At 50.4% G+C, this 11,083-nt stretch overlaps 1 protein-coding gene across 1 annotated transcript in view; it reads left to right on the top strand.

Annotated features, from left to right (window-relative positions):
* ADAMTSL2 (ADAMTS-like 2) overlaps nt 1–11,083 on the top strand; it is a 26,022-nt gene that overhangs the window by 5,629 nt on the left and 9,310 nt on the right. Inside the window, 6 exon segments of the mRNA XM_009322157.1 lie at nt 6–35; nt 1,013–1,188; nt 2,144–2,486; nt 3,184–3,565; nt 8,817–8,914; nt 10,815–10,941. Coding sequence (XP_009320432.1) covers nt 6–35; nt 1,013–1,188; nt 2,144–2,486; nt 3,184–3,565; nt 8,817–8,914; nt 10,815–10,941 — 1,156 coding nt within the window.

The following is an 11,083-nucleotide window of genomic DNA, read 5'->3' as shown; positions in this document are numbered from 1 at the left end:
GATAGTAGAACGGAAAAAATCTGCAGATGTTCTGGGTGTGTATAACCTCTTGGTACTTCCCTAGAATGCATGCCTGTACTAGCTAATGCTTTTTCCAATGTGAAGCTGAACGTAGTTTTATTGCAGACATGAGTTAAATCCATAGTCAATGTAAATCACAACTGCGTTGTGTAAGCCAGCGCATTTCTCCTCTCTGCATTCTGAGCACCTGGGCTGTATATATCAACGCTTTGACCAACAGTTTCTGCATTAAAGCAATCGGTGTTATTGCTGCTTCAGTGTGGTATGACAAACACACTGGTGCCGGATCAGAGATAGCCAAGTGACTTCACCTTTCTTGTGATCCCCTTGATCTTCTCCCGCTCGGGGAATGTGCAATGGCCACATGACAACAGCACCAAGGAGATGTGACCTACGTGTTGCCTTGCTGAAGTGCTGGTGGCCACGCCATCCATCTCACGATGGAGAGGGCAGAGCTGCTCAGGAGGAGTGAGGAAAAATCTGGACTTGCCCAAGAGAAGCACGTTTGCTACCGTCATGCTCTGCTGCCTCAGAGGCTCGTGGCCATGTGCAGGAAGGCTTGAATGAAAAAGGCTTGATTTAGTGCAGTTCCTGGGCTAGCTCTGGATGAGCTGTCTTGGGTCGCTGCTGGGTCAGGTGGCATCAGCTCAGTGCTCCCAAGGAGGCAACTCCTGCTGTTGGCCATCTGGCAGTCTGCTTATTGTCTGCAGAGCTGTGCTTATTAAATGTTCATGCCCTGCTAGTGCCAAAAGGGTGAGAGGAGCCATGGACTAGTGTAAGCCACATACCCAGGAGCATGCAATGCATGGCCCAGAACTCTGGGCCCACACTTGCATGATGTGTGTTTGACAATGCATTGTAACACGGGAGAAACACTTGTTTTATTACTGTGACCCTCTTTTTATCCCCTGAATGAACAAGTGGCAATATTGCATACTTCTGCTCTTACATGTGATGGCACTGACTTTTTTTTTTTCTCTCTCGTTTGAAGCTGTGGCTGATGAAGCTGGGTACTATTTCTTCAATGGGAACTATAAAGTTGACAGTCCGAAGAACTTCAACATTGCAGGCACGGTGTTCAAGTACCGCAGGCCCATGGATGTTTATGAGACCGGCATAGAGTATATTGTTGCGCAAGGACCGACAAATCAAGGGTTGAATATAATGGTGTGCTTTGACTTTTCAAGTTTGCAAGGCTGGGGGTGATGGGGAAGGGAAAACCTCTGTTGGATCGAGGAAGGGGTGGGCGTGGGAGCAGAGTCCTGCCATGGTTTCCTAGCTTTTGTGGGCAGCTTGAGGAGGGGAGTGGGAGCAGTGGCTGTGCCCAGTTCCTTGCACAAACCTATTTTATTTGCGTCACTGCTCTTGGATGCAGGCAGGGCTGTGAATAATGAATGTGGGCTTGGTAACCCCTCTCTCTGCAGGGAGAAGATGCCTCAGGCACTGTGGGGGGATTTTTCTTCTAGTCCTTGGCATTTTTATCCAAGTTACCTGGGAGGCAAAGTTTAAAAAAAAAAAAAGACATTGGGCCAGATAGCTTAGAGAAGTGCACAAAACTTAAACCCCAACTCTTTCTTGAAAGCAAACCATCTAAAACTAGGCATATGAAGAAAAGTAATTTAATTTTTCTTCTGGGCAGCCAGCCAGAGCCCAACTCCTGCCATCTTCCATGTAGCCCTGGGCTCCTCTGGAAGGGATGGCTGCTTGGGTGCTTACAAAGCATTGGACCAGTAAAAGATGTTGTAGTGTATCAGCTGTGAGTCCCCATCCCCAGTGGGGATGTCGTAGCTGAAGGGGTGTGTGTGCATGCGCCTCATTCACCGTAAAACCACAAAAAATGGGTTTGCAAGTGATGGTCAGTAACTTCTGAAGTGGCTCTCCCAAGTCTCTGGTTGCTCAGCAGCTTCCCAGTCCCTGAGCTGGGGCTAATCCCCAGGGCAGTGCTGCCAAATAACCCTTGGAAAATCGGGCTGGGCTCCAGTTGTAAGAAGTTGGCAGTACGATGGAAAGCAGATTGGAAACAGCAAAGTAGATGTTCACCAACTGTCAAGTCCAAGATGAATCACAAGCTTTGCGTGCCATATGCTCACTGCATCCGCTAATAGTTTAATTTGTTTGCTAGGTTTGGAATCAAAATGGCAAGAACCCATCCATCACGTTTGAATACACCCTCCTGAGGAAGCCACACTCAAAAAATCTGCAGCCCATCTACTACACCTTCTCTGAGTCAGATAGTGAAGAAAGCAGAGAGTTTGATGGAGAAGTGCCATTGGGTTTTATCCAGCACAATGCAACGTATTTTGGGAAAATCTCCAGGGAAAGGATAGACTTGGAGAACCAGGTGTTTGGAAGGCAGGACACGGAGGAAGATTTAAACTTGAGCAAAGGTCAGGAAACCAATGAGGTCTATGAAAGAGCAGAAACAATTGACTGTGAGCCAAAACTGAAGGGCAAACAACCCCAAGGTAAGGAGGAGACTTGGGCCTCACTGTTCTGCTTCTCAGAGCTCTTGTTGAGAAACGCTCTGTTTCTACCTCTGGTGATTCTGCTGGTTTGTTTTTTGGAAACCTTGGAAAGTTCTTAAAAACGTCTCTGCTCATAAATCCTCTTTGCCCTTCAGGTTCTGGTTTCTGGTGGGTGGGGGGGTGGTCATGGGTAAGGTCTCCCCGCTGGTGCCCTGCCGTGCTTTGCCTCATGCCAAGGACAGGAGGGAGCCCTGGGTGCACAGAGGTCCCCGACACAACATCTTTCATCACCTCCCACCTTTGTCCAGCCCCCAGCAACCTCCTTCCCACTGCAGTCCCTTGGGCATCCCACCACCAAACTGCCTTGAGTGCTTTCCCAGCATGGCTGCGTGGGCTCTGGGGCCAGGAGGACATCTTCCTTTCTGACCTCTGCTATTGCTTGGGGCGGTGCTGGCAGGTACTGAGCTCTCCTCTGGCCCACGTGATAGCAGGATGAGACTCAGAGCTGTACACTGTTCCCAAAGGGGTACGACCCCATAAGATTCCCCCTCCCCAAGACCCCAACTCCTGCCTTTAGCCTCCTGGGTGGCTTCTCAGGCTCCGGCGTGCCCCCGCTGCTCCGGGCTGCTTTCGCCTCCCAGCCTGAATGCATTTTGTGGTTGTCACCTGTTGTTTCCCCCTGTTGGCTCCAATCTAGATTCAAACGTAACCAGATCTACTTACCAGACAGACCATGACAACAGAGACTTCGACCCCAGGTTCACCTCCAGGGAATTCCTTTCGGAGAACGCCATCACAGACAAGCTGCTGGACAAGACCTCAGACTCCAAGGAGTTGGTGCTCAACATGACCATGAACAGCATCTTTGCCCAGGGAGACCCAGTCAACTCTGTGGGGTCACATATTGACAGCCTCTATGTTGACTACGAGGACACTGATGGTATTGTGACCTACACCATTAATAGCACCTACATGGAGCTGAGCAACGGCAAAGCCATCAACACATCTGCAGAGACGCCATTTTCAAATGCCACTGTCACCATGACCAGCCCTCAAGGGAACAGAACCCACAAAGCAAGGTAGGAGACATGTCTTTAACTATAGTCAATCCTATTTGTTGCTGTTCTTGACTCATAATAGCCCTGTACTCAATGCAGACCCCATTGCATGGTTTCTATCTGCTTTGGAAGTCAGAAGGTAAGTGGGGGTAGGATGATGTATGTGAAAGCTTTCTGTCGGGGGTTCATTTGGAAGGAAGGGCCAGAGGTTTGGGAGCAGAAAGTCAAGAGAGCATTTAAGCAAGAGGAAAACTCACTGCCCTCCTTGGCGCGGATGTTGGCAAGCCCATGCTGATGGCTGTCAGCTTGTGCATTGTGCTCTGCCTGTCATAGCTCATTATCGGAGCTGTGGCCATAAAGAAGCTTCTTCCTTTTGTCATCTCTTGATGCCCTGCTCTGATTCCCCAGGCCCCTTCCTCCGAGTTCTGATGCAGCAGAAGTTGGTCCTGGCCCCTTTTTACCCACCCTGTTGACTGCCACCCACGATCCTCCTCACTTGTGTTGGCAGGAACATGCTTCCAGCAGAAATAGCCTGGGTTTGCTACCTTGATGGATGCAGAAGCAGTGCAATTAGTCACTGCTCTGACAAGAATATCAAAAGCTCTCCAGTGGCAGCTCACTGATTGATATTAGGGCCATCACTTCAGGATTCCTTGAGTGGCTGGTTTGGAGTGGTAGTGTTATAAAATGTAGTGGGAAGGTAAAAAAAGGCTTAACCTATCTTCAGCAGCAGAATTCATCCAGGCAAGGATGGGCTGGGTGAAAGGGAGTCTCAGGATAGTGCTTGTCCACAAGTCTGCGTCTAGGGTCTTTTGGGGTGCCCTGGGGCTCTCTGGGGAGCAGCCACAAATTAAAGCAATCCGTGGATAGCGGGGGTTGAAATCAGGGCCTTGGGAGTCATCCAGGTCCCAGACCCACAACTGTGGGTTTGGGTCCTGCTGTGCACCCCCACGGCTTGTTCGGGGCCCATGGCACCTAAGCCTCCCCTGTGGGTCTCCTTCTGGCTCTGCTGCTTTGACTCTTCTGTCTCCCAGTCTTCGCCACCAGTAAAACATGGATTATGATGCTGAGCTTCAGAAGATATAAAGCACTGAGCAGATGCTCTCTGGTTATAGTTAGCTGTATTTACCCAGAACTTACACTAGCTTATGCTAAAGCAACTTATGCTAAAGAAAATGTCCATGCAGCCAAATGTATCAACAAACTTCTTAATGATAAGAACATTAAAACATTGCCAAGGGCTTGAGTCTATCGTCTCTTCTTGTGGCTTGGCTTGGCAACTTTGCCTTCGGCTGCCAAAGCAGGCATTTCATTAGCACTCTGACAGGCGAGGGCAGGGCCGGCAGCTCCTCTGCCTGACCGTGCCTTGGGGGCGAGGAAGGGGGCTGCCCTGCCCCTTGGGGCTCGCCTGGTCCCCACCACGCTCCCTGGGTGGCCTTGCCTGGCACCCTGTACCCACACCTCTCTCCCAGTACCTGTTCAAAGGGTCTAACGCTTTCTTACCTCCTGGGAATACGGGGACCTTTACATGCTTTAAACTTCAGAGCAGCTTGGCTATTACAGGATAATCACAAAAGACTGTCAGTGGCTCCACTGCAGGTTTTTTGTGGTATTAAAAAGCCCCTTGCACTATCCCTGGCTGCCCCTCTATTGAAGACGCAGGGCAGGGATTTAAACCCCTTCAGGAAGGATGCCCAGCATTGCCTTTGTTTTTTCCCCCCCACATTCTTCCCTTGGTTGTTCTATAGTGTTCCCTCTTATTCCCCCCACTCTAGAATAAAATATGAACTTTTCAGGTCTAAATGTTAATAACTAAAAAAAGGTGTTTAGTTCAAGTTTTGCCCTAGCCAAAAGGCTGCGTCCAGGCCCAGCTGGGGCTGTAGTCTGGGCTGAGAGATGCTCAGCTCCTCCCTGGCTCTGGCAGGCTGGGCTCAAGGGGCCGTGGAGGGTGGCTAAAAGGCCAGTGGAGGCAGGCGTGGGGCAGCTGGGGCGCAGGAAACATGCTGTTTGGAGGCATGTCATTTCATTTAAAAAAAAAAATAGTGGAGGGGAAAGGCAACAAAACAACCTGCACCTCATTTCAAGGGGCTTCACCCACTGCATGGAGGCATTGCTCTCCACCCCGGCAGTTCAGAAAATCCCATAATGTCATTGACAGTTAGAGCGTCTGCATGTGTGGGCACTTGTGGAGGAGGGAGAGACGGGCATGTCTGCGGGCTCGGGGTCCGGCTGTTCTGCCACCATCGCAGGGATGGGCAATCCTCACTTCCAGGGAATGGGGCAGAAGGGATTGTGGTGGGACAGCCTGCTTGTGCCCAGGCCTTTATTGCTCTCCCAACTTCTTATTTATTACCTCAAGCCTAGTTACAGATTAGTGATTAGTGTTACGATTGCATCTGCTGGGTGGGAATGGATGAGGAGCCCCAGCTCAGCTCACTGAGGCCAGGATTAAAGCTCCTGCTGGCACCCAACACGGCAGGATAAAGCCCATACTGACAGCGGGATGTGGTTTTGGGCTTGGCGTGTCACGGGCAGGGTGCTGGAGCACGAGGCATGTGAAGAGTTTGGGGATTGGACTTGTTCCTCCAGGAGGGAGGGCGGTGGAGGGGACAGCCAGAAGCTGCACTGAAGAAGAGGGCAGTGGGGCAGGGTGGGGGATCTCCATCCTTGGAGATGGGCAAAACTGGACTGTGCAAGGCCCTGTGGGACCCAGTCTGTTATTGGGGTCAGGAGCTTGGACCTGAGACCTCCCAAATCCTTCCCAGGCTCGGTCTGGGATGGACGGTGGCTTTTGGCTCATTTTCATTCCCTGTAAATGAGGAAACAAGGGGGGGGGATCATCTCTGCAGACTGTAACCAGCCAGTCTGTACACCCGGGACAGCGTTGGTTAGAGGTGGGGCATCTTACTTCTTTCTAAACCGTTGCAGTTGTTAGTGTGGATGGAGTTATCAGGTATACAAGCACCTTGCACCAGCGTGGCGTGTTATATTTCCTCCCTGGGAACAAGTCCCGCTGAGATGGGGACGGGTGGGTGGCTCTTGTGCCGTAGTAGGGGTGCTGTGATGCTTCTCCTCCCCTGGAGCAGTTAAAGCCTTTCCGTGGCATGCTGGGGCAGATCCAGGTACCCCTTGTCCTTCACCCTGTGCCCTGCTGCGGTGTGCAGCCAGGGCTGCTCCTGCAATAGGAGTCATGAGTTTCCCCCTTTACTTAAAAATAAAAACTGAAATAAAACACAGAAATGTGAGCTGGATGTTGATCTGTGGTGTTCGTGTGCACATTAGGATCATTCTTCTGCTACGGGGACTGTTTCGGGAAGACAGGCAGCCCAGACCTCAGCTGGGGGTGAGGGACTGATGCTAATTTTCGGTGCAGTTGCTTGCTTGAAAAGCAGAAGCAAAGTGCAGGCAGGGAAGAAAATACTTGACTTTATTATAAAGCTCATCATAAAGAGGAAAAAAAAGAAAAGAGGAAAAACCCACCAGCTTTGTCGGACAGTGTGCTGCTGTTTGCATTTAGAGGAGAACAAAATGACAGTTTTGTCTTTGCTTGAAATGGTGAGAGAGCTAAACACTGCCCTATGACCAAATGTCTGGTTTATCTGGAAAGAACTTGTTACGCATAGAAGCAGCTCTTTACTTAGGATCACATACATTAAAGGGACACTGCTGAAAGATTTTCTGTCCTCAGATGTAGTATAAAGTTTAATTTGAAGCTTATTTTCTCCTTCCAAGGGAGAGGAGTCCCGGTCACAGGATAACTTGGTCTTTATTTGGTGCCTCCAAGAGCAGGGTATAGACCAGAGTATCTAGGTAATACTCTGTTTTCCACGCAAATTAAAGTACAAAACCCAGATGTTGACTCTGTTTTAATGGATCTGACTGAAAACTGTCATCTTGTGAGCCCTCTCCTGGCTGGGTGGCAGCAGGCAGCACACTGACAGCAGCCGGGGCTGAGCCGGAATCAGGGGCTGATGTGGGTCCCCAGGCAGAGCTGTTTTGGCAAGATAAAGCACTATTTATAGTGAGCCGAGGTTGTTATTTTTCTGCAAAAAATAGTCACATTCATTTCAGTTCCATTTCAAACGCAGGAAGCGACCATTTGCCAAACTGACAGAGGCAAAATCAACAGGGAAAATGAGATTGTTGTTGTTTTTAATCCTTCTGGAGGCTCAGTGCTGGCGGTGGAAGGAGGGTGGGTCCAAAAGGAAACGGCTGGATTCTCAACAGTGTCCTTTTAAAGGTTGATTTGATAGACCGGACCTCAACTTTTTCTTACGAACAACTAAATAAGGCAATTTCAGAGCTTCTGCTGCCTAGAAATCATACAAGCTGCATATCTCGCCAGGCCAGAGACAACTGGATGTCAGGATACAACCTTGTACGCTATTTCAGTGTAGCTGTTTCAAGGGTTTGAACAAAGGTATGAGAACAGAATTGAAGCCTTTTGTTGTAAAGGTGCAGTATCCCTGATGTGTTACAACCTTACAGCATATAGGATGCACTGAACTGGGAGAAGCTGTTATTCTTGCTTTGACGAATGCTTTTTCGTACACCAGGCTGACTCCGTTACTCCTTTCCCGATGGCATTACGTGTTTGAGCACAGCGTGGATGTGAGAGATGCAAATTACCTATCTAAAATAAACCAAAACAAAACAAGAGTGGCAAAAGCAGCGGGTAGGCAAATGGCATGCCTTGGTGTTTAAAAGCAACGTGTGCTTTGAGAAGCGAGCTTATAAACTCCTGTGCCACGTGTAGGCTTTCGGAAGGAGTGAGCTGCTGAGATTTGAGCAGCCGAAAGCTCTGCCGCGTTGAGCAGCACGAGTCGGCGTGCCCGGCCCTGGAGATGCAGGGGAGGAGATACTGCACCTTTAGTCGCTGTATGCCGAGGGCCAGGTGTATTTGAGCAGAAAATGCAAACTTTGTTAAATTCTGAATTGTTTCTTCTTGTGGGTATTTTTATCCCATTCTCTCTATTTCTAGACAGTGGAAGCTCTGCCTCTAACCGGGCTGGGGATTCTACTTGGGGCTCAGGACAGGTATGTTGTGAAACAAAACAAACCAATTAAAACAAACAAACAAACCCCAAAAAATCAGAAAAACCAAACCCAACCGCCAAACAAAGCAAATCCCCTCCCAAACCCGAACCCAACCGAACTGCAGCCTGCTGGCAGATGTGTGTGTCTGACGTGGCCTATCACCGCTCGCCTTGTAAATGCCTTGTTTTGTTTTGTTTTGTTTTTTGTTTTCTCGTTTGCTTATCGCTAGAAACAGATTGAAGTTGTTAAGAAAGGGCCAAGGTGTGAGTGCTGCTGACATGTACAGGTGGAAGCTTTCCTCCCATGAACCCTGCAGCTCTACATGTACCACAGGTAGTTATAAGAAGCAGCCAAATTCTGCACAACCGCTGAAATCACCTGGTGTGTGAGTCACTTTTATGTCTGTTAGGGATGGGAAGGACCTGGTGATGTGTAGGGGATCTCGCGATCTCTGGAGCTGGTTTAGCGCAACCCCGAATCCGCTCCACCCGGGTGCAAACACGGGGAGAGGAGCTGGGGTGCACGGCGTGCAAAGCCCACCAACCTTGCGGGCACGTCAGGGGCCGGGCGTTGGTGCCCAGCGGGTCGAGTCCAAAACACTCTCCCTGGGGGAGCTCTGAACGTCGCCTTCGCTTTCCAGCCCAGCGGGGACGCGCTGGGGCTTGGCAGGATCCCCAAACCTGTGCTGAGTCTCAGCGTATTGCCTCTTTTTTTTCTTCTTTTTTTTTTTTTCTCCTTCCTTCCATTTTTGACCATTCAGAGGGGTTTGAAAAGCTCAGCTGCTTCCCCACAGAGCGAAATTTTGAAGATTGTTCAGCTCTGGCAGGAAACAAAGTAGCATTTGGCTTTTTGATTTTTGTTTTGTTTCTCCCACTCCTTCTACCCTGGAGCCTGATCTCGGCTGCGAGGGTGTAAATCTGGAACAGCGACGTATAGATGCCAGGGATATCAAAACCGAGCGTGTGTTCTTTTTGCATAAATTCCCCCTTTTTGCACCCCCCGAAAAGCTTCAAGCCACCTGATCTCTCTCCTCCTTTACTCCTTGGTCAGGGGGTCCTGGCCTCCATGAGCCCATCACTTGTGATGAAGCAGGCGTGTGGGTTGTGCACTCGCTTGCACCCCTCCCCAACGGCACCATCCCTGAAATAATCCAGATCCTATGGTGCTTCTGGAATTAGAAAGAAGGAGAAAAGGGGGAGAGAGGAGATTGCAATCTAAGGGACATCTCTTAAAAGAGCAAATGCAAGGATTTTACTTTTTAAGCATTTGTTCTTGTCCAGCAGACGCATACCGCAGCGTGCTGGCAGCAGGAGCTTCGCAAGCCGTCCCTTTCCCCGGGATCTCGTCAGCCACGTGTTCTGGGACATTTTTAACTTCTTTGATCCCCTCTGAACAAATTTCCCCCTTGACCGTGCCAGGCTGCTCTGCCCTGGTTTGCAGCTAGCAGAGAGAGGTTTTACTTAAATTTCTCCTTTCTCTTTGCCTTTTCTTAATGACATATCGCAGAGAAGCAATACCATGTCAAGAGCTGTAGATCTTTTTTAGTTTCATGTAAACCATATGTTCCCGAGAGCTGCAATTCTTGTTACCTGTAGCCAGAGCAGCCTCCTGGTCCCCAGCCAGGTCCCAGAATGGACTTCACAACATTTACTCTGGCACGGCAGGCTGCGGGGGAAAAGGTCTCGGTCTGGTGACACTGGCTGCCTGTGCTTTCGGCAGGGGAGCAAGAGGGACAGGTGCCTCCTTGCAAAAACCCCTGGGAGCCCTTCCTTGGCCTGGAGTGCTGGGTGCACCTGGGGGGCACCCGGGTACAAACGGGGTGTAATGCCTATAGAGAGAGTGGGTGGATGGAGTGGGTTGGGGACTATTTTCTGTCACCTCCACCCACGAGCCCGGCAGGGTGGGAGCTGATGGCTACGAGGCAGAGGGAGCTGCCCAGCAGACTCGTTGCCCCAAGCATTTCCTATAAAAATGTGTTAGTCATATATTGATCTTGGTGGCAAGCCCTGGCAGGGGTGGCCGTGCCCGCCTTTGGAGCTGGCCAAACTCAGGCACGAAGTCCGTGTTGGCTGGGTGGCCGCCGCGGTCCTCCTCTCCCGGCAACATCTGCCCTCCAGGCCAGAAAGTCTGACCCCCCCCCCCCCAAAAAAAAAAGAAAGAAAAAAGAGAAGAGTTTGGATGTCAAAATCACCAAGCGTCCTCTGTTGTGTGTATGTATTCTCTTTGAAACTAGGAGTGATGTCCACATATGCTATGTGTGTTCGCTATGATGGGATCGAAGTGGATGATACGTACTGTGATGCCATGACCCGTCCCGAGCCCGTCCATGAGTTCTGTGCTGGGAGAGAGTGCCAGCCAAGGTACCACCTCGACAGGGCGCTCCTGGGCGGCTCCGCGCTTCCTCTGCCGTGGATGTATTTGGGGGAGGGGGTCGGCATGGATTTGTTGGGGGGAGGCGGGGGGGGGGGGCAGCAGGGGTGGCCCGGGGCACCCCCCGCCCTC

Source organism: Pygoscelis adeliae, unplaced genomic scaffold, assembly GCF_000699105.1.
Source record: "Pygoscelis adeliae isolate BGI_AS28 unplaced genomic scaffold, ASM69910v1 Scaffold114, whole genome shotgun sequence".
Taxonomy (NCBI): domain Eukaryota; kingdom Metazoa; phylum Chordata; class Aves; order Sphenisciformes; family Spheniscidae; genus Pygoscelis; species Pygoscelis adeliae.
Note: the sequence above shows the minus strand (reverse complement) of the source record. Positions and strands in the feature narration are given on the sequence as shown.